Source organism: Dicentrarchus labrax, unplaced genomic scaffold (assembly GCF_905237075.1).
Source record: "Dicentrarchus labrax unplaced genomic scaffold, dlabrax2021, whole genome shotgun sequence".
Classification (NCBI taxonomy): domain Eukaryota; kingdom Metazoa; phylum Chordata; class Actinopteri; family Moronidae; genus Dicentrarchus; species Dicentrarchus labrax.
The window spans coordinates 10,608,514-10,631,543 of NW_026136705.1; the positions used below are offsets into that span (position 1 = coordinate 10,608,514).

At 40.4% G+C, this 23,030-nt stretch overlaps 1 protein-coding gene across 4 annotated transcripts; it reads left to right on the plus strand.

The window, feature by feature from the left end:
* Positions 1-796: 796 nt before the first annotated feature.
* On the plus strand, positions 797-21,820 carry LOC127363606 (carbohydrate-responsive element-binding protein). 4 transcript variants are annotated; one of them, XR_007884914.1, is made up of 17 exons: positions 797-1,354; positions 2,820-2,926; positions 3,195-3,277; positions 3,472-3,561; positions 5,324-5,365; positions 8,823-8,997; positions 10,487-10,567; positions 14,456-14,607; positions 14,719-15,331; positions 15,444-15,517; positions 16,671-16,941; positions 17,213-17,328; positions 17,537-17,659; positions 17,857-17,984; positions 19,465-19,588; positions 21,139-21,263; positions 21,409-21,557. XR_007884914.1 is itself a non-coding variant. In XM_051400313.1 (17 exons), the coding sequence occupies exons 1-17, from the start codon at positions 1,008-1,010 to the stop codon at positions 21,570-21,572; spliced, it is 2,808 nt and encodes a 935-aa protein (XP_051256273.1). In that variant the 5' UTR covers positions 799-1,007; the 3' UTR covers positions 21,573-21,820. The 4 variants fall into 4 exon arrangements, 3 of the variants coding, with proteins under 3 accessions (XP_051256273.1, XP_051256270.1, XP_051256271.1); XM_051400313.1 differs by having other exon boundaries at positions 799-1,354; positions 17,225-17,328; positions 21,134-21,263; positions 21,409-21,820; XM_051400310.1 differs by having other exon boundaries at positions 801-1,354; positions 21,134-21,263; positions 21,409-21,820.
* Positions 21,821-23,030: the final 1,210 nt, after the last annotated feature.

The following is a 23,030-nucleotide window of genomic DNA, read 5'->3' on the forward strand; positions in this document are numbered from 1 at the left end:
AGTTTGTGCAGCAGTGAATTACTGGTAGGCACAATGATCTCTGAGCCCTGTTGGTCCACAGGGATGGTACCCTATACCGTCTGCCTCTTGGTAACAGCTGGTATACGCTTAAAAAGAGGATGTGATCCCTCTTTTATATAATATATATACGTATTTATAATTTATTTTCATTTTACAACAGAGGGTTGTATGATGAAAGTGTACAATATATTACAGAATACACAGGTATTTTTTAACAAAAAAAGTGCTAGCATGTCGGGAAGGGGTCTAAAAAACGCTCCAAAGATTGGCCGATGGAAAAGCTGGCATTATCATTTTCATGATCAGGCATCCGCTGACCTCTGACCTGAAGATATCTGAATGAAATTGGTTCTGAGTCTCTCCTTTACAGAACCACTTTATGCTGATCCCATGCAGTTTAGGGCAAAAAAAACCATGCCCTACTTTGCATGTGGTATAAATGTGTTATTTTCACCTTGTGTATTTTAAAGTACTCTGCAATCTGTATGTGAAATCTGAGACACATACTTGATGCCACCCCCTGCATAATGCCAGTGCCCTACTTGTGTCACCCCAGTCAAAAGAGTCTGGAACCCCCCCCCCGCATTTCTGAGTGGAGAGGGACTTTAAACAACAAGTCCCATCAGCAGCAAAACTAACCATCTTCATAATTGCTGTAACATTTCCTACTAGGGTTGGCCTATTAATAATTAGTCGTCAGTGATTGGTGCTAGAAGGACTTTACCTCCAGAGGAAGTTGACATAATGATAGTAGCTCTTACACAACAGTGCACACACACACTGTCAGAGCTGTGGACGGACACAGTTGTCTCTCAGCTGACAGATGAGGGCCCTCACTGCTGTTAGCAAGCGGCACTTGTTGGAGGAAATATTGGACTATCTGAAGAAAACAGGGGAGGAGGAGGAGGAGGAGGAGGAGGCGGGGGAGTCAGCTGAGGAGAAAGTTCACAGTTTGACGGACAGCCGACCCTGAATTAAAGCGCACCATGGCGGGCAAAGGGAGAGTTTGTTCAGCCGGACAGAGCCAGCTCCAGGACTCCTCAGACTCGGACTCGGAGGCGGAGGGGGAACCTGTGCGGGTGGCCGGTACCGGAGCGTCCGCCGGCTCGCTCTCCCGCAGCCAGGTCATCCACAGCGGACACTTCATGGTGTCGTCGCCCCACAGCGACTCCGCGCCGCGCAGGAGGAGAAGCGGCGGCTCTCTCAGATATGACTTTGACACGGTGAACAGGACGTGGTGCCAGACGTACCGGTACGGCCCGCTCAGCTCCGGGAGCCTGAGCATCGACCCGACTCTGACCCGCCTGTTTGACTGCATGTCCCTGGCCTACAGGTGGGTCAAATGAGTCTAGAAGCACCATATTATTTCCAGTTCTTTTTATCTGCAGGAATAAAAGTGCATAAAAGTTATTAGAAGCTTGCATGCGTCATAATAAATTGAGATCTTAGAAACCAGAGTGATTTTCATATTGAAGATTACAGATAAAATGGTGCCCCACATATTAAAAAGTGCAATGAATAAAAAGAAAAGAAGAACCTGTTTTGGTGTAGTTTATGATTTACATGTTTTTATGAGCCACAAACTACCCAGTGTACAGGAGGAGCTCCACATAAAATATGTGTGTTTTTAAAACTGATAGCTAGGGTTGGGTTGTAATGTGTTTTGATGTGTTGGAAGAGGGATTTTGCAGTCTCTTGTGCAACAGCTTGGAAAATCTTCACTGAAAACTGGACTTTGATTCTAGTTGGCAGCGGTGCAATGATTACAGTGTAACTGAGGGAAAGGAGAGAAGATCCTCAAGTGATGCCTCTGGCTTATGTGGGTTTTTTTTTTAAGTTAGGGAGCCTCTTTGACTTCACCCCACTCTTATTTTAGTGTTTATTATCATCAGTTATTACACACAGAGGTTTTAAACTGAGATATCAAAATAATTGTTTTCATTTTATTCCCTGTTTTTGAATCTGTTTCTCTTTCTGAGTGACGGAGCAAACCATGAAAAGAAAGCACGTTCTTGCAGGGACGTCTTTAAATCCTGCTTTAACAACTTGTCTATAAGAGTTGCCATCAACCTTTGGCCCAAAGACCACATTTCTGCTACCAGTCACTGTGTCAGGTTTTTTTGTATTATATGTAGTTTGTTGATAGTTGCACAATAAGCCCTGAGCCAGGATTGGTGACCAGTACAACACACCACATAATGTACATCGACATAAAGAACAAAAAACATAAACTGTATGCTTTTTTTCACATCTAAGTGATATATGTATGGTATATACAGTATTATGTTCAGCAGGTAGAGTGTATTTGTGCAACCTGCTCCTCTGCTGCACAGTATTTGTCATTAACCAGACTGCTGTTAATTGTTATCTCCTAAAAGGTTGTTTTTTTCGGTGACATGCTGTCTGCTGGTTTGGAGTGTGTGACATGCACCGATGTCACTCCATTAAAAGTATGTTGAAAATGAAACACACCTCCTGGCTTCCTAGCAACTCCCCGAGCACCTCACATTAGGGGGCTTCTGTTCAGCACTCAGCAGGCTGAGGGACACTGGGAAAAAAAAATGCAAACAGCCTGCCGCTGGTTCACTGGTGAATAAGCTGATTGGGCACTATTAGTCAAAATCAGGACACTTTTCCAACAGGGGTGAGGTTACTGATTCTTTTCCACTCTGTCCATTTTCTTCTAAAGAGTATCTCATTTAATCTCATTTTAATGTTTGTCCCACTTTTATTTCAATGGAAGGAACAAAAAATACACTAATTTGACGAAACTGTTTCCTTTTGGTTTTGTTTTGCAGTGGTAAGATAGTCTCTCCCAAGTGGAAGTCTTTCAAGGGTCTGCGGTTGCTGTGGAGGGATAAGATCCGTCTGAACAACGCCATCTGGAGAGCTTGGTTCATTCAGTGTGAGTCCACCGCTTTCCACCTCCTCTCTCGGTTCTATGCATATTCTTTAACATCCCTCCATTAATAATGAAGCAGGACATTACTGCCAAACACAGCACAATATGTTAGACAAGGACTCAAAAGAGAAGAACAACTAAACATAAATAAGGAATTGAACAGTAATCCACAAGCTGCATTCAATAAGACACCATGGTAAGAAAATAAATGTTTTCTCTTCGAACAGCTGGAAAACTGTTGATTATGTTGCTCTGTATCTGCTCTGTTTAGATGTGGAGAAGAGGAAGAACCCAGTGTGTGGGTTTGTCACACCGCTGGAGGGCTCGGAGGCCGATTCACACCGAAAGCCTGAAGTGAGTGATTTGTGTCACAGGAGGCGATGTATTTTTAATAGAGTCAGACTGTTGGGGTCTTTTTAATCTACACATGGTTCCAAATTCAGTGGAAAACATTAATGTGTATTTTTTTTTTTTATTGTACACTGATGAGATTTAACGTTTGTATGATTCACTCTGTACAGACGGTTAACTGCTTGGTATTTCAACAGGCGATTGTATTAGAGGGCAGCTACTGGAAGCGAAGGATTGAGGTGGTGATCAAGGAATATCACAAATGGAGGATTTACTATAAGAAGAGGGTGAGCACTCTTTTGCACTCACTTTTACAGAACACCAATTTCATCTGTCGTATATTCTTATTTGGTCTGTTGGTTAGTCCAGACTAAAATACCTCAGCTACTGGTTCGATTGATGTGAAACTTTGTAGAGACATTCGTGGTCCCCAGAGGATGAATTCCCAGACTTTTCCTCTAGAGCCTCAAGCAAGTTGACATGTGTTGTTCACAGTGACATAAATTGATATTACTGGATTGGTTGCTGCAAAACTGGTTACAGATATTCAACGTCCCTAGAGCCGTGGTTCTCAAACTTTTTGTCCCCAAGGTGCACCAAAGGGCAAGCCAAAATCTCAAGGCACACCTATATTCATATCAGTGTCAAAAAGCCTCAACAACAAAAAACGTACTTCAAAGCACACCCATTTAAAGATATATGTAACATCTGTATTTAAACATTAGACTACATTATCCCAGCAATGTTCAAACCCAGAGAAATCTGTCATTTTATTCCTGTAACGATGCGTTCCACCAGTCTCCTGTCAATACCGTCATACCCCCATTGTGCATGCGATGGGGTTGTCATAAATTGACTTTTTATCCAGTTTTAAGCAAAATTTTTATGATACACTTTAGATCTTGGTCATTGTTAACTATATTTTAGGATTTTAGTCATCAGATGTCTGGATCTTAAGTTATCAAAGAAACAAGCTGAGTTAATGTTAGAAGCCCCTCAAGACGAATTGTTGTAACTTTGGTGATTTGCAGCCCCATCACTGCCCAATACTTAAGTTTATGACCATATATACTTTTTATATTTTACACATACTATGTTTACTGTTATGCACCAAAATACCAAAGCAAATTCCATGTAAGTGAAAATCTACTTCCCAAAAATCCTGATTCTGATTCTAGTAGTGATAAATAATTAAAGACAGCACCCACCCCAACCACAGGCTGTCCACCCTGCTGCCATCTGGGAAGCGGTACAGAAGTACCCGCTGCTGTACCACCAGACTTTAGAACAGCTTCTTCCCCTGGCTGTGAGACCACTTAATTCATCCTCAGCACTCCATCATGTACTGTAAAAATTGTATTATTATGACTTATTGATCAAATTGACTATGTGCTAGAGCTGCAACAGTTGGTTGATTAATTGATTAGTTGTCGACTATTAAAGTAATCACCAGCGATTTTGATAATCACTTAAAGGCTTTGAGTAATTGTTTAAGAAAAGTTTCCAAATTCTCAAATTTCAGCTTCTCAAATGTGAATATTTTCAGTTGTCTTAAGTCCTCAGTGACAATAAACTGAATGTCTTTGGGTTGTGGACAAAGTAAGACATTTGAGGATGTCACCTTGGATTTTGGGAACATTTTCTGCCATATTTTGGACCAAACGTTCTTGATTAATCAAAAAAATGATGGACAGATTGATTGATAATGAAAATAATCGTTAGTTTCCTTCCGACTGTGTACAACTGTTAAATGTATATGTGTTTTGTTTTTATGAGTAGCATAACAGAAACTATAACCAGAATTTCATTATACAACCCTTCATTGTAAAATGACAATGAAATTAGCTTGTATGACTGTATCCTTGTAAATAGCAACATTTCCATCAGTCTCAGCTGTACTAGATGTCTATTGCTAATTAGCAAATTTTAGCATGAAAAATGGTTAAACTAAGCTGGTGAACGTGGTAAATATTATACCTGCTACTACAATGGCTGTAAACTGTAGTTTATTTCCAGATAAAAATATGTTTCTCTTCTTGTCTTTTGCAGCTTCAGAAAAAGAAGGATGATATTCTGTCAATGCTACAGGAGGTATGAAAAAAGTCCTGCTTTCATATTATTTTACTGTCTGTCTCTCTATAAGTTGTGGAATAACACTAATGTAGACAAATATTGATTTTGACCTTTGAAAACCGAAGTTGGCTGATTGACCCAGGCGTCAGCGTGAGTGCCGGTGACCTGCTAGCGTTGTTTACTTTTGAATGCAGAATGCAGAGCTCAACATATGATCATCAAAGTCCCCCAAGCAGCTATTTTTAGCACATGGATCTAGCCTCCCTCTGTTAACTAGAGAGGAAAGGAGAGGATGAAAAAAAGGGGAGGAAAAAGAAAACAGAAACGTGCAAAACAACTTGCGTCATGGCCTGGCATTTGTAGGCTCTTGACACATATTGATTGCCAGCAGCGACAATACCTCCAACACCCCGCCAGGCTTTTTCTTTATTCAAGTGAAATAGCTGCAGAATTGAATGTCATTTAAGCAGCGCTTTGAAAAAGTTGAGCAGTGGAGGGGCAGCGAGTATGACAGTGACGTCACGGTGGCAGAGACAAACAAAAGATAACGATAGAAAGAGGAGAGGTAGGAGAAAGGCAAAAGAGAGGGAGGGACCCTGGGGAAGCACCTCATTCATGATAGTATTCACATGAGAATTTGACATGTGTCCTCGCAGCTCACTGTCTCATCCCACTATCCCCTCTTTCACCTCTGGCATCACCAATTCCTCTGTTTTTATTCACTTTACTGTGTCATTGGAAGTCAAGGTTTTAACTGAGGTCACAATTAGGACAGTATCAGCCTGTCTGTGGCCCAAACTCTTTGTGTATTGTGCGGCACTTCAAAGGGCACGTATCAGCATGTAGTTGACAGGTCAAAGATCTCTAAACCAGGTTTTTATGCTCCGTGATCCCAAAGCGTTATCTCGCCTTTCTCTAAACTGATTACGTGCAATGGCTGGGAAAAACAGCTCAGTAAAACCCAGGGGTTGTTTTTGTAATGTTAGTGTCTATGTCATATACTCTACAGCAGTTTCCAGCTCTCAAAGCCCCAATCTAGGCTATATAATTTTTAGTATCAGCCCCATACTCATAAAATCTTTAACACTCTGATCTGCGTGGATAAATTAGCTTTATCTACTTTCACCAGGCATCGTTGGTGCAAATCTAGACTCAAATTACAGACTATACTGTCAGTGCTCGTATTAAAATTAAAAGGCAGTTTGAGAGTGAAACTAAGTCCTGCCAAGTTACAAAATCAAGTCATAAATAAAGGGCAATAGCAGGGAAGTGGCAGTACAATCTATAAGAAGTCTGTATTTTGATAAAGATAGAATAATAACATTAGATTTTTAGGCCCTAGAGATGGCTATCGGTCACTCTTTGGTCCAGACTGAAAATCCGATATCTCAGTAACTATTGGATGCTATGAAATTTTGTACAGACATTCATGTTCCTCAGAGGATGAATCCTACTGATGATCCCCTGACTTTTCACCCAGAACCAGAAGCTCAGCTGTGTTACTTGTGTTTGATTTTAATTTGCCAGTGTTAGCATGCTAACACACTAAACTAAGATGGTAAACCTGGTAAATGTTACCTGCTAAACATCAGCATGTTAGCACTGTGGGCGTATTAGCATGCTGATGTTAGCATTTAGCTGCCAAAGAACACAAATGAAGTCACTAGTTTAGAGTATTGATTTAAGTGTGTCCTAGAACACTGGCCCCCAACCTGAAGGTCGGGATCCCCAGTAGAGGGTGGTGAGGCCTTCTTGATTTAAAAAATAAAAATCAAATATATACACAGCAGGCCTATATCTCAGCATTTTGTTCATTTCTGTGAAGAAAATTAAATTAAATTGTTATTTAAAGTTTAGATTATTATTTAAGATATAAACTTTGAAGACCTGAACACAGGCTATATTCACAGAGCCTTTACTCTCTGACAAACAGACTCGTCCTGCATTAGAAAAGTTGAAATAACCAAAGAGCTAATTTGCAGAGCAGAATTTGTCAAAAAGGTAGCCTATTATGTATGATTGTTAAATAAAAACAAGAAGTCAACAAAAAGTTCCTAAAAACATCAGAAAAACCTATCTCTAACCTATCTCTAATATTCATAAAATATGTCACTTAGTCAGGGGTTGTCACTCTACTCAATGGTACAAAGGGTCCCTTAAGGAAAAGGTTGGGAACCACTGTGCTAGAAATAGCCCGAGTTTAGACAAAAGGAAGAGGTGTTTTGCATTAGAATCCTCATCTAATTTCTGCCTATATAATTTGAATATAATCTCTTTTTATACAATTTCAGCGTACTTTATTTGTTATTTACTCTCATTTCACATTAAGAGACATTTATTGTAATGCACCACCAAAGTGCAGGAAATCCCTCAAACAATGTAAATAACGCCTATCGGAAGTGAGACATTTCAAGGTGCTCATATGCATGTATATATTGTTTTCTTCTCTGAGACCGACGCAGCCGCAGTCTGTGTTGGTAGGGGCCTCGGGTCTGCCTGTTTACCCATTTGCACGTGAATGTGACTGCCAGAATTAGGTCAGGGACAAAAGGCTGCTGCTCTTATTGAAATGGTGAGACATCAAAATAAAGAAATGAACAAAGCCAACATAATGATAACCTGTAAGGGGCTAGTGTTTTTTAACAATATGTCAAAACTGCTTTTTCATCATGCACTGTACACACGGACACACAGACACACACACACACACCCACACACACACGCATGCATATGCACACAACAATCTTACCTCATTTCTACTTGGACAATTACATTCTCCCTCAAAGAAAACAAATCGAGAGGTAAATGAATAAATTATAAGAGGGAATGTCGTGTGCTTAGACGTAATCAAAACAGTTTCCGGCTCAATCTGGGCTTCCCTATAAATGTGGCCTCAGACTTACAAGTGGAGGTAAAGACAAGAAGATCAGAGTAAAGCAAAGCATCTCAAACGGAGGGAAAAGACCAGACTGGAGCTTCATTTTCTGTAAGTTTTTCACTGGATTTTTTTAAGAGGAGAATGGAAACTTGGAATTACATGTCTCTGGCTGGCTGATTTTGTAGAAACTAGATGCGATAGTGGAGGAGATGCAATTGGTATACGCATGTAATTTTGTTTTTGTGGATGTAAATTGTGTTTTAGTGATGTGGCATTGTCATATCTTTAAGGGTAACTGAATCTACTAATTTTGCACATAACTAAATAGGTATTGAACAAGGAGCATCCAATCATATTATATAGCTTTTTGGTGTTTACATGCATTTCTCAGTTTTTTGTGGAAGTCATCACCGTTTCACACTTCCCATACAACACCCAATGTTGAACATATACAAGTGAGGAGAACCAAATGCCATCAATGTCTCACTTTTAGGTGCTACTTGTAGGGAGCCCTCTAATGGACAGATCAGGAATTTAGTTGGTATGTCACTAGAGGTTGATTTGCAGCGTTAATAAACTCTGGCTGATGTGCTCCAGGGTCAGATCTGCCAAGCCAAACTGGAGAAATGGTCCAATCAGATGTACCAGGAGCCTGAGGCAGTGCCGGTGGAAGCCCACATGTTTGACCTGGACTGCCTTCTGTCCGACATCTCCGACACCTTGTTCACCATGACACAAAAGCCATGTCCCTGGGCCAGTGACCGACACGACAGTGAGTAGTCAGCACTCTGAATTATCAGTAACTTTCAACAGTGGCTTTGCACTGGTCTCAAGTCAGTCTCAAATGTAGCATCATATGATTGAAAGTGTTTAAAAGTAAGGATGCCCAACTAGTGGCCTGTGAGCTGCATGATGAGATTACAATTGTGCATTTATCATTGGGATGCATCATTTGGCTGAAAATGAATTCCTGGGTCTACTTTATTTTTCATTTTTTATCAAATAACTGTCGAAACTTATCAGCCTAGCTTTAGGCCATGTCTGCCATTAACAGGAGGATATGCAATATAGTGAGATGTGAAAATCCAGACATAGGAAATCTGTCATATTTAATGTTTTGAAAAGCCTGAAAACATATTTTCTCAGTCAGTGTCTTACTTTGAGTGATGGGATTGTTTACATGAACATTTTTCAACAAAGTTTGAAATATTTTGTGTTGTGTCTGTGCTCTCCTCACTGGTTTGACATGGACACATACGACATGATTATTTAAAGGAAAGATTTGTCTTTTCAGGAAATATGCTTAATTGCTTTTTTGTTTTCTTCCTCTTGCGCTAGAAGAGTAGATACAAAACTTCCATGTCTGTGAATTCAGTGTAGGGCTACAACCAGCAGCTGGTTCGCTTAGCTTAGCATAAAGATTGGAAACAGGAGGAAACAGCTAGCCTGGCTCTGTCCAATATGTGATTAAATCTGCCTCTAAAGCTCACTTATCACCACTAGAGGTTTTCAGTATATCTGCGAACAAATCCTTACACTGAATGTTCAAACTGATCTGACTATACTGAATCACTGTTACATAGTGAGTGACCACAAATTTTAGAACTAAACAAAATTCAAATTAGCAGTGTGATGTGTAATTTCAACCTCTAAGTAACATGTTTTTGTCATGTTTGTGTCATTTGTTGAATATGTACAAAGTGTAAAAATGACAATTTGTAGTTATTTGGTGTTATATGCAGGACTATTTCTTGGCCAGCTTCCTGGAAAACATACATTTACACTTCTGTTTTTGCACAGATTAAACAAATGAGATATATGTTAGTGATCTTTAGAGGTGCCGGTAGGTGGATTTTTTTCCCTTTAGATGGAGCCAGCCTAACTGTTTCCCTTTCCAGACTTTATGCTAAGCTAACTGGCTGCAGACTGTAGCCTTGTACTGAATGGACAGATATGAGAGTGGTATTGATCTTCTCATCTAACTCTCAACAAGACAGCCAATAAGTGCATTTCCTAAAATGTTGAAGTATTGTTTTAAAGTTATAGAAAGCTTCTTTTTTAGGGCCTCTAATGTTTTGTGCCACTGCCACACTTCTGTCACTAGGTGCAGTTGATGGTCACATGGGTTAGGTCAGCCAAAGAAACTCACTCTACAAATAAGGAAATTCCCTGTGATGAAAAAACCTTTAGAAAAACACACACACAAGACAGACACGGTGACAGATGCACTCACACACTTATTATGTTCTCTTCCTTCTCAGCATACACGAGCAATGCTGATATAATCCAGCCAGGCCTGACTCCACTGCAGCCCAATCTGGATGATTTCATGGATATACCAGGTACTCTCTACCCATCCACCCGTCTGTCTGTCTGTCTGTCTGTCTGTCTGTCTGTCTGTCTGTCTGTCTGTCAGTTTGTTTGCCAGTGGGATCTTCATGTGTTGTCATAGTGTGGCAGCAGATCAATATCCCCCCTTTTGCTTTACTGCAGTATCCATCCAGTTTCAACTGTTTGTTTTTGTCCAGCATAGTTAATTATTCAATGACAGTGTGGTACATGTGTGCTTGAGCTAGTGCAAATAAATATATTTCATAGCTGATGGAAAAAGTCTGAACTGATCCTGAACTGATGTATCAAAGTTTTAAAGTCATGTCAAATTCAGCCTGAGAGTGTCTGTATATTTCTGACAAGTTACAATTCTAGGCACTTATACAGTACACTGATTTACATTTTCCCACTCAGACACACTGCAAAAAAGTCAAAATGAAGTAATGTACTCCTGTATTAGGTCTTTAAATCCGAATTTAAGATTAAATTACTTAATGCAGATGTTTTAACAATGCATTTTGGATGTGTTTATTGTTTTGCGTCAAATATCTGTTCCCAAGTGACTCCTTTGTTTATGTGCAGTGTCTGCAGTATTTTTTTGGTCCTCAGAGGTTGAAGGGGGGTCAAAGGCAGGGTTGAGTTGGGAGAATGGGGAAGTGGAAGAGGATGTATGTAACCACAACCCCTGACTCTGGGACACCTTATGAGACTGGGGAAAATAAAGGGATGGTCTGGGAGATGGTGGAATTTCCCTCTCCAAAAACAAGGTCTTGATTACCTCTGTTTAAAGTCCTGAAGAAGATAGTTCTGATCTCATTTTGAAGCCTGACTTTGTTTGTTGATACATGTTCCTGCAAGTTATTATGGTTATTGATTAAATCAACATTTTCATCATAACAAATGAATAGGTGTAATGTGAAAGGTTGTTACTCGTAGTGATGAACCCACAGAGTTATCACCCGACTCCTCAGTTTCCCTCAGCTCTCTGAAGCGTTTTAGTGTCTTTCAGCTCACAATTTTAATGTTTTGATTCACCCATGCTGCTTTCATCAGTTAAGTTATCGCCCACAGCAGGCAACTGTTTTCAGCAAAAACACAAAAAAAGCCACTTACACTACCTGCTAAACGGCAGAAAGACATGTTCACTGGGAGGCTGCTGGACCCCACAGCAGCTACATTAGCAGTTAGTGGAGTTGAGGCAGAGCGGCCAGACGACATCAGAGGGAACCCCAGACAATCATTTCTCCATAAAATATCATCCAGTTTTACCCAAATCACTGATAAAGTTGTGTTTTTGTATAGTAATCAGTGAGGCCCAGCCCCTGGAAACACTCCGCTCCGGTGTCGAGCCATGCAATTGCCAGCTTGCTAACTAAACAAGTCTTCTCTCTGAAAGTTGAAGGTCATAATATTATTGGTCGAAATCGGTTAGTTCATGAAAGCAAAGTTCATATTTATAGATATATACAGGAAGACAAAATGATATGAATTTTGATATGAAAATACAAAGAAATTGAGTTTTTGTAAATTGTTAAATAGGGGTACAATATAACTGAGGATACATTCTTAAAGTGTTAAAATAACATTTTTAACTTCACCTGGACTTTAAAGGGACCCTGTAGAGTGTTGAGTGCATTTCCTTCCTCACAAAACATTTGCAAAGGCGATTTGTATTTTAAATACAGAATTGTTTACATCCATCCCGTCATTCGTCTTTTTCTTCCCCGTCTTTGTTGGCACATTGCTGCATATCTTGGCACATTACCACCACCTGTAGATTATAGGACTAGTGTGAAATCATTGAGGGGATTGTGTTTGACATATTGTATGCTTGCATAGAGAGAGAGATGAATATAAAACTGGGACCCACGCATAAAAAAAACAGCTCCATAGCACTACTAGAGGTCAAATACTCGACACAGAACCTTTAAAAGGTGATAACATGTCGGTCTAACTTTCAAGTGGAATAAATTCATGATAAAGCAACAGTATACATTTAATGAAAACCTGACCAGAATTGAATGTGTTTTGGTGCATATTCATTGTGAATTAATTCTGTAATCACTGACCCCTGAGTCGTTTTATATATGAATCCTTGATAATGATGCATCCCTTAGAGTGTGAGAGGCAGGGAAAGTTTTATGCCCAGGGCTACTTTCCTCTTCAGAGTGGACAGTTAGCCCGCAGCTAGACACAGAGAGCTGTGGAGCTTCAGGCAGGAGGGAGGAAGCAGGTTGGAGTTTAGTTCCTTGCTCAGGGGCACAATGGCTGTGGTTGTTTTGGCCTTTCTGTTACTTTCAGTGAGGCAATCCAGCAGCCCTGTTTCTACAAGTCAGCCTTTGTAACCCAGAGGCAACCTGCTGCCCATTGCTGTAATATGTGTGTGGGTTTGTGTGTGTGTGTGTGTGTAGCTGTTTGTTCTCACAGCACTGGCAGAGTCCTGAGGGATCAGCTGTCTGCCTCTCTCTTGGTCACAAGGTTCAGGGAGCTAGTGAGTGTCTGTCAGAGCGACACTGCCATGAGTATAATTTATGCAGAGTCTTCCTCTGTGCCTCTGTGAAATGGAAATACAGATGACCTGTCTGAGGCAGCATGTTATGCCCATAGTTTCTCCTTACTGAGATGAAAACACAGACATACCGGTATGTATTTTCAGATTGTGCCACACTTTCTGCCTTGTGTTTACAGAGCTTGTATCATGATGGATTCAAAATACCAAAATATGTGTTAAGGAAAGCAGAAATCAACGTTTCTATGACTGAGGCATGAAGACTGATTTAATATTTGTCTCCTCAACTGGTCAAACCTTGGTTTGAATTTGGTAATGTCAGATGTGAAGAAACTGTTTTAAACAGATGGCAGCTTGCAGTCTGTTGCCAGCGTGGCTCCAGAAATATGTGACCTGGCAGATACGAAGCAAATACCCTGAACGACCAGCTCATACAGAGAGCTTCATTTTGGACGGTGACTTGTTGTTTGATTTTTTTGGCTCTGTGCTCTTATTTTCTGTTTTGTTGTTTGGCTTTCTGAAATTAAGCCAGTGACTGTAATATCAAACCACAGACTGACCTTTTTTCATCCTTCAAAAGCTGACCCTAGATTAAGTTTAATACCAAAACATGTTTAGCCTTTGGATCTAATATTCACATCTAATGCTTGTAGTGAAAGTATGAACTTGAAGTGAAGTCAGTGGTCAGATACTATTGTGTCTCATTAGGGCTTGTTATGCCCGAGTAAACAAATAATGTAGATATATTCTGGATTAAATACAGTGACAGTTTTCTTGGCCTGCTTCTGTTTTTTATGTATTGTATTTATTATCCGAAATTTGCATTTATTGCCTACTTTGCAAGCTTTTAAAAATAATTTGTTCTCGTTTTTATCTCAGAGGCAATTTTATCTGTTTAAATAGAGGAAAGAAAGAAGGAGTAGATAGACCTTTTTCACAGCATTTTGAAATTAACTAGTAGGGTGAACATAGGTGTTTCTAAGGATACTAATTAAGGTTCCATTCCATTTAGTGCAGCAGAGCCTTTCCAGTGAGCCGACATGCACAATAGCCGCATCCTGACTGTTTGACCTGAATGGAAAAGAACCATAGTTTCCTTGGTAACACCTGTCTTTAGCCCTCTATTTCATGTCAATATGGCTGCTGTGAAAAAGGTCTATTCAAGTACTGTGCGTAGACTGAGGTACATATGCATATACTGTTTATGTTGTGTTGCCAAAGCTTGATTACAAAGCAATTAATGTAGCAGGGAATGAGGGAATATGACACTTGGAGGGGTTTTCGAAGGATAATTGTGTTGACTAAAACTCAACCAACCAATTTCTATCATTCCAACTGTTCCAACTGCTCAAAGTTTCATCATAACTGACTGTGTGTGTGGTTTCCTCAGATATCTTTATGAACTACCGGGGCCAGCCCACGGAGCAGACTGGTTTTGCTGACTGTGGCTATTTTGAGAGCACATCCAGCACAGAGTTTGCTTCGGTTCCCTCCCCCGTGGTAACAACTCCTCAGCTACTTATCGACACCCAGCTGGCTCAGGTACTGCTGCTATAAACAGCTCCCCCCTGCTTGTGATATGTATCGCATTTATGAGCAACTAATAGCACGGTTGTTTAATCAGTAAAATAGACTCAATCTTTCTTTTTCCAGCCAAATCTGTCATCTGACAATTTGCCTCAGCCCTCCTCATCCAGCCACCGGCCAGACCAGAGCAGACCGGACCAGGGATGCGGTGAATACCACACATCTAGCATCATATCAGGCACCATGCCATATGGACATCAGTCATACCCTGAGCCGCCTGTTTCTATAGCATATAACACCAGCATCGAGCAGCCGGCTTCTTCAAGTGTTCCTTTTTTGTACCCATTGCCATGTCACAAGTTTGGTTACTACACAACGACCAGCGTGACCCCCACTGTCATCACTCACACCGCCTCCACCATGGGAACCCAGGGCTCTGTGCACCAGGCTCATGGCTACCCTCACGCAGGGGACACGTACCCCCAGACTCCCTGCCACTCTCTCGGCTACCCGGCTGCCGTGTCTGACCCGGTCCACGCAGCGCTGCCCTCTGTCACTGCGGCCCACTGCTTCTCAGTCCCGGAGCAGGTGGCTGTTACAGGGGTCAGAGGGAAGCACAAGCAAAAGACAGGAGGAGTTAGGACAGCCGGTCCCCCTGTTGCTCTGTCCGGCACCCCGTCCACTTCACCCACACCCACTAGCTGCCTGGCTAAGCTGCTCTCCTCTGGCGCCCGTGAACGTGAGTCAGTTCTGTCCTTTAACTAAACTTTCAGTTTATCTACTGAAAAAAATGAGTGGGATCATGTTCCTGTCAGAAGAAGTAAACTAACTATTGGTTTTTGTGCTTTCAGGGAAGCCATCGCTAGGATTTGATACTACTCTAGTGACAGCCAAAGGTCAGGGGTCATCATCTCCCAGCTCCTCGGTGAGCCTGTCCTTTAGTATCACAAGAGACGTGTTCATTTGTGTTGATAACTGAGTCAACACGAGCCTCTCAACAGCAGAACACTTAAAGAAAGAGTTCGGCATCTTTAGAAATGTGCTGATTTGTTTTCTTGCCATACTGCAAAAACAGCTCGTCTAGAAACAATCCAAATATTGTTAAATATAATCACATTTTCTTGTATTGAGCAAAAAAATCTGCCAATGGGGTAAGCCAGTTTTGCTTGGCTAGAATTATTAAAACTATCATAAAAATCTAGCCACTGAAAGACTGTAATGGACTAACTCAGTTATTTTAGATAGACTTTCTTCAAATAAAAAATAATAAAAGTATTTTGATCACTATATTGAATTTTTGAATTTGTAACTTAATCTAAAATGAATAATGAGCACCAAAAATATCTTACAATAAGACACAATTTCTTCAAACAGTATAATAAAAATAAGTGACTTTGTCTTAAATGAAGGCACCTTACTCTTACTCTGAAAAAAAGGAAAATAATCATGTTCCTCTGCTGGAATATTATGCAATTCATGGCTGGAACTCAATATTAGCTGTTATACTTTATTAAGACAAAGTTAGATATATTTTCTTCAAACAAGATTACCCTTCTAATGCAAAACATGCTTGACATGCTTCTTTTTAGACAAAAAAATAAGGCTCATTTCCAGAGATTCCTTTTTTGCAGTGCTTAGACTTAAATGAGAAGTTCGATATCACTCTTTGCTAAAAAAAAAGAGCTACAACTAGTTAGCATAGCTTAGCACTGGAAAATATGTACTTGAAAATATAAAACATGTGGTTTTACTGCTGTAAACTATTTCTTTGCTGGGCGCAGTGACTTCACACTCTAATTTGTTGGCTGCAATCTAAAACATTACCAAAATGGATAAAAGATAATGATAAAAAGCTTGAAATTTGAGTTTGAGTTTGTTTATACTTTGTTCAACGTACCTAAAGGGAAGAAGGGTCAAAATCAAAATGCAGCATCTGTTCAAGAACAGTTGTCCCAGAGTTTCCTACATCTATATAAGTGTCTAGTGAAACTTACTTATCAACTTGTCTAACATCCTCTATAGGGATATCTTTTCTGTTTTAAAAAGGCACTATTAAGTAGAGACTGTGTGTTGTTTAGCAGTCGAGCAGCAGCTCACATGTTGGAGGAGCTTCATCGCAGCTGCAGCACGCAGCTGGTTGGCCCGCAGGGATCCCAGTGCTGACACCTCTGCACAGCCAGAGTGCCACCCTGGGTCACAGTGGACCCCACGCCAGCACCTCCAAAGGCTCTGCAGTGTCAGCCCTGCTCACCCACGGCTCCACGCACACAGGAACAACCCTCCTCATTCCCAAGACTGAGAAGCTATCTCCTGTCCAGCTCTATGGCACGGAGAGAAGCAGCTTAACAGGTGCAGTAAAACGACATCTGACTTTTTCCAAATGCAGTCACATCTTCTTTTGATTGTTGAATGATAACATGTTCATTGTCAAGGAATATGCTGTAAAACATCTTGGGGCAAAAAAAAAAATGTAACTGAAATCCAACTCTTTCAGCATCCACAGTCATTTTATAGCCTACTGCATATGAATAATGTACATGGTGATGATTTGTGCATGTAGAGGTCATCTGCTTTCCCTACAAATACAAGGAAAATATATTGTTTTCTGTCTTTCTGTTAGTTAATTTTTCAGGACATCCAGGCCAAACATCACCGCCAAACCCTTTAGATAAAGCCTCCAACCCTGAGTCCTCACACTCAGGCTTCTCGGTACACGGAAAGATAGAATCAAGTAAGGTAGGACAGGCTATCTCATTTAATTTACATATATATACGTTTTCACATACTACAGCAAGGCATTGAATATTTTTTTAAATATGAAAAGAATAAAGTCCTTGTTGAGTCTAAACATGTGAAGAGGGAAAAATATAGGAACTGATTCACCCAGTATGTGAATCTGGCTGTGTGGTGTGAAGTAAATGTTTCTATGCTGTGTTATCTGCAGCAAACAGAGACCAGGAGGATAACTCACATCTCTGCAGAGCAGAAGAGGCGTTTCAACATCAAACTGGGTTTTGACACTTTACATAATCTTGTGACAACACTCAGCTCTCAGCCGAGCATAAAGGTACTGTTAAAAGATGTGCAGCTGCATTAGAGATAGATGTGCTGAAAGGTGGGGGCGGAGAGTTGAGTTGATGCACAGTTTCTCTGCAAAACTATGTGAGATGCAAATGCAGCTAGGGAAACATGTTACCACAGTAATATTGAATATTTGAGAATAATTGTGGTGTGTTGCTGACATTCCTCTGGCTGTTGGCACAGATCAGCAAAGCCACTACGCTGCAGAAGACTGCTGAGTACATCAGTAAGATGCAGCAGGAGAGAGCTCAGCTGCACGAGGAGGCTCAGAGACTCAGAGAGGAGATCCAGCTCCTGAACTCTGCCATCAAGTGAGACCTTTAGCTAGGCTTGACTTCTGTGTGTGTGTATACATGTCCAATAGGATTGGATGGATATTTTCATTTAATATTATATCAGGGTGATATTTTTAATATAAAGGATAGGTTCACGTTTTTGGGACTGTGGATTTTGTCCCCCACCCACCTCCATTGGAAGGGAGGGATCTCTTAAAGGAACAGTGTATATGATGTTGGAGGATCTATTGGCAGAAATGTAACATAAAATTCATAGGTATGTATGTATAAATTAGTGTACAATCAGCTGAAAATGAGTCTCTGTTTTTGTTACCTTAGAATGAGCCTCTTTTATCTACAGAGGGAGTGGGTCTTGTCCTATGGAGTCTGCCATGTTGAACCACCATGTTTCTATAGTAGCCCAGAAGGGACAAACCAAACACTGGCTCTAGATAGGGCCTTTCATGTTTTTTGAGAGTTTCTCAGCCACCGTGGTTTCTTCTAAATGCTTGGAAAGTGAGGGACAGTGGAAGGGGTACTCAGTAGGTTGCAATGTGTAACTAGATGCAACACTAGATGCTACTAAATCCACTAAAAAGGCCATTAAAAGGACCAGTGTTGCCCTTTAATGGCCAGTAGGAACAGTAGGAATGATTACAGCAAGCATAACCTGTTTCAATGTACATATGAGCACCTGACTATTGTTTTAATACAGACCAAACCTATCCTTTAAAGGACCAGTGTGTAGGATTTACTGGCATCTAACAGCGTGATTGTAGATTGTAACTCTATCGCTTCACCCTCTGCTCCCAAGCGTGAAGGAGAAACTATGGTAGCTGTGAAATGCGCACAAAACATGAACGCCCCTATTTAGAGCCAGTGTTTGATTTATTCCTTCTGAGCTACTGTAGAAATACAGCGGTGCAATAAGGTGGACCCCATGTCTGTAGATATAAACAGCTCATTCTAAGGTAACAAAAACATAACCATTCCTATCTTCAGGTGATTTTACACTAATGAAACCATGTTATATATTTAATTTCTGCCAATCGATCCTTCAAATGTTAAACACTAGACCTTTACAGTTTTCTAGATTGTTTACACACATTTTCTGAAAGCATGCCTCATACTCTCAGAACTCTACACACAAATCAAAAAACACACACACAATGGGCAAAACCCCTCAATTCTCCTGCAAAATGAAACTTTACATTCAAAACAATGTTCACAATGTAATTCTTCATGAAAATTGTGCCAAATACAGAGAATTGTGTGTAGTGTTTTGAAAAAAGTGTGTTTTAGAACTGCAATTTGAGTGTAAAGCAGGAATTGTGCTTGTAGTTTAGCAGAATTGGTTCAGGGGGTTGGTGCATGAGTTACATGTTGTGGTCATTGTGTCTCAAGTACCAGTATTTGTGTGTAAACAATTGAGAAAAACTGTAATATTACTCATTGGTACTGCTGATATGAAGATGCCCTGCACTGCTTTGTTGACTCAGTACGTCTCTTCCTGCAGTGTGTGCCAGCAGCAGCTGCCAGCCACTGGCGTGCCAATCACACGGCAGCGTTTCGACCACATGAGGCAGAAGTTCAGAGAGTACGTTCAGGCGCAGACACTGCAAAACTGGAAGTTCTGGATCGTATCCTTATGAATGTAAACCTGGTTAATTAAAACATCACACTGCCACAAACACGCCTTAAAAAACGTATATATTATAATCCTGCATTAAGTACAAAATGTACCCATCTGTTCCTGTATGTCCTGTATGTTTCTGTACTGTGCAGTTGTTGGCTGCAGCATCAACTAGCTCCTTCAGACTTATCAAATTTTGTTTTGTTCGACCTTTTTCTTTGAATCCAAATGAACTAGTTGCACAAATAATAATGCGACTCTGAAAGGTACAATGCACATGGTAAGTGACCAAAACCTGGTCTTTGTACAGATTTAAGTATAATAACAGTTTTAATTCATACAAAGCACATTATTCATCTCAGTGTAATCAGGCAGCTAAAATAAATGCCTGTATGTTGCAAATGCCAGTTGCATAAAAAATATTGTGATATTAATCCATAGCTCTTTCCTTAATGATCACCAGATCTGTTACTGCTGCCCTTATCTTGCAGGCAAGATAAGAAGATTAGATTACGATTTTATCATCTTAGTGTGTTGCACAAAAACACCTTCAGGCTGTTTTCTTTCCATGAATATTAAGGTATTTTCTATGGTTCCTTAAGGGGCTGTGCGTTTATCTGACTTCTGATATTCCAAATTAAAAACACACAGTTCTGAGAGAGGAACTTTTCCACTTACATAGAGCCATGATAGCAATATGTACCTTATGTTTGACTGCTCATTTTCTAGTCTCTTCATAGACAGTTCTATTCAACAATGACGCATTTAGTTTTTGTCAACCACTTGTTTATCACTGCTTCCAAAAGAGTGAGCCACACACTTTCAATGTTATATATGAAATAACCATTAAAGAGTAAGTATGATGATCAAACAAATCAACAAATCCCATTAAAAGACCAAAACCACCAATGAACTGATTCTACTAACAAGTCTGTAAAGGCAAAACCTGATATATCTTATTCCTCTGTGCCGTAGAGCTCCATTGTTTCAAACAACACATCAGTGAGCCGCACTGAAGACATGTTCCTTTATAACAGTAGACATGCACAGTGTAATTTATTTTGAGTTGATCACATGCACCGTCCTGTTGCTGTAAATAATCAGTAGCACACCCAATGTGTATTAATCCACTGCTGAAAATAGTCCCCAACACATTGATGATTTAATTCTGTTTGAGTAACATTTGCTAAACAATTCAGTGCCCAGCTGTTAAAGGAAATTACTAAACTTTTTTGAAAATTAAACTAAATATGATCTGTTTTTAATGTTTTATGTCCATGGTAGGAACCTAACAGATTTGGTTCAGTGCTGCATACAGGGTACGTCGGAAAGTATTGAAAGACAGACTTACATGGTTTTGTTCTTTTCTGGGATTTGTGGACAACAAGGAAGCTATAGAATAACACCAGTACAATAAAACACTTAGCTATGGACACATCATTTGAGACACAATGCAATGCTTAATATCAATTCAGTAACGTTGACAGCTGAAGAGAATTGATGAACTCTATTGTTTGAATGAGCCAGACTTGTTTCCTCAACTCAGTGTCAGTTCAGTATCATCATCGAGCCGCTGTTTGAGTCCTATAATGGAATGGTGTCCACTGCCAGTGTGGAGGACCTGTGTCGATCCACTCTGTCCTGGCTGGACCAACACTGTTCCCTTCCCTCCCTGAGACCCAGTAAGTCCAGTACAACTGGTTCCTCGATGCAGTGCTAAACCCACATTTTTACAGCAGCTATCCATAGTCTGTCAGCATTGGTCTTATCCATATGTTTCCCATTGGAGTTTCACATCAACTGCAATCTCTTTATCGCTCCTCTCAGTGGTTCTGAGTTCACTCCGTCTCCTGAGTACCAGCACGGCCATCCTGACAGACCCCAGCCTACTGCCGGAGCAGGCCACCCTCGCCGTCACACAGGGCGACCCCGCTGCTGCCCTGGACCACTCCTTACCGCCCGCCCCTCGGGACAATATACACCCCATGTGACCATGAAGAAAAGACTTGGTGGAAACTGAACTGGAATCCACCACAATACGCAGGAGACTACAAGTCAGAGGGGAGCATGTGGAATGATTAAAAGACTCACCACTCAGCTCGGAGACTTTTAATGATGCATAATCACATTCCAATTAAACTCACCAGCTGCAAAAAGAATGTATTCCAGTACACCCAAAAATCAGAGGGACTCTGTTTGACCATGCTTCAATTCTGATAAAGATATAACATACTTGTAATGTACACTTGTAATTATTTATCAGCCTGAAGATCCTTTTCTTTGGCAGAGCAAAAGTTCAGGAAGGATATGTCAGACACTTTGATTAATCTGTTTAAATAATTTGGGAACATCAGCTGACAACTTCATTTATTCTCATTTCCTTTCACATCTCACGTTATCTTTTCTGTCTATAATACATTATTCCCTTAAATCACTGACATTTACTTAGTGCAATATGTATACTACACCTCACACCAGTGCTAGTATTTATAAAAAATACAAAATTCATATCTTCAGTTGGCAGGGGTTATTTCAGGATATTCAGCTTAGTGGTTCTCAAAGTAGAGTCTGTGGACCACCAGGGCTTCTCAGCAAGGTCCAGAGGGTGAAATGAAATAAAAGATAGTTAAATTATACTATTGCTCGCTCTTTATGTCAGACTGTGCAAGGGTGTCTGCTTTGATTAGAGATTTCAGCCTTTCAGTTTTTTTTATACTTAATCAGAACAAACAGCCATCCTCAGAAGTAGGGCAAAAGTTCACTAAACCCTGAGAATAAGTTGAGTGCCAGCACAGATTGAATCTGAATTAGAAATTTAGAAATGTACAGACTGAATATTGTATGCTTAACTAACGCACTTGTGAATTAAACGCACTGTTTTTTCCAGAGCTGATAATGAGTTGCACATGCAGAGTACCGATAGGGCAGAAGGTAGGCATCGGGTACTGACACAGCTACCCCCATGGCCTACATACCCACAAAGCCTTGCGGTCCAAAGAAGTCCTTTGAAAGGAGTTGATTGAATTGGAGTTCTTCTGTTCTACAGTCTCCTGGATGAGTGCCTCTGAGCTGAAACTGAATTTGAAAACTAAATTTGGGACTCCACCGAAAAAAGACTCACTCAATATTAAATTTCAGTCGGTGAAATACAACTTAAAATGTTGCAGACAATATTCAGTTTGCACATTTGAAATTCAAAACTGTCCAAGTTAGATTAAATTTGTGCTGGCACTAAAATATTTCCATGTAAAACACAGCACACAGTTTATTGAAGTACATAACTCCTGGATACGCTGGTATACACATCTTTTCACTGCAGACATTTTGGCTCTGCAAAGTGAAAGCACAGGTGTTATTAATAACATTAATGATGGCTCTGTTATATTCAAGTCTCCTAGTAAATCATGACAGTGTGACAGTGAGCCAGCATGCGCAATACCAGCGCCCTG

What these genes read in the sequence shown, in the direction of transcription:
- LOC127363606 (XM_051400310.1), top strand. Translation starts at nt 1,008, where the DNA reads ATGGCGGGCAAAGGGAGAGTTTGTTCAGCCGGACAGAGCCAGCTCCAG. An exon ending in TGCATGTCCCTGGCCTACAG is followed by an intron (nt 1,355 to 2,819) that starts GTGGGTCAAATG and finishes TTTGTTTTGCAG; the next exon opens with TGGTAAGATAGTCTCTCCCA. An exon ending in AAAACTGGAAGTTCTGGATC is followed by an intron (nt 19,589 to 21,133) that starts GTATCCTTATGA and finishes ACTCAGTGTCAG; the next exon opens with TTCAGTATCATCATCGAGCC.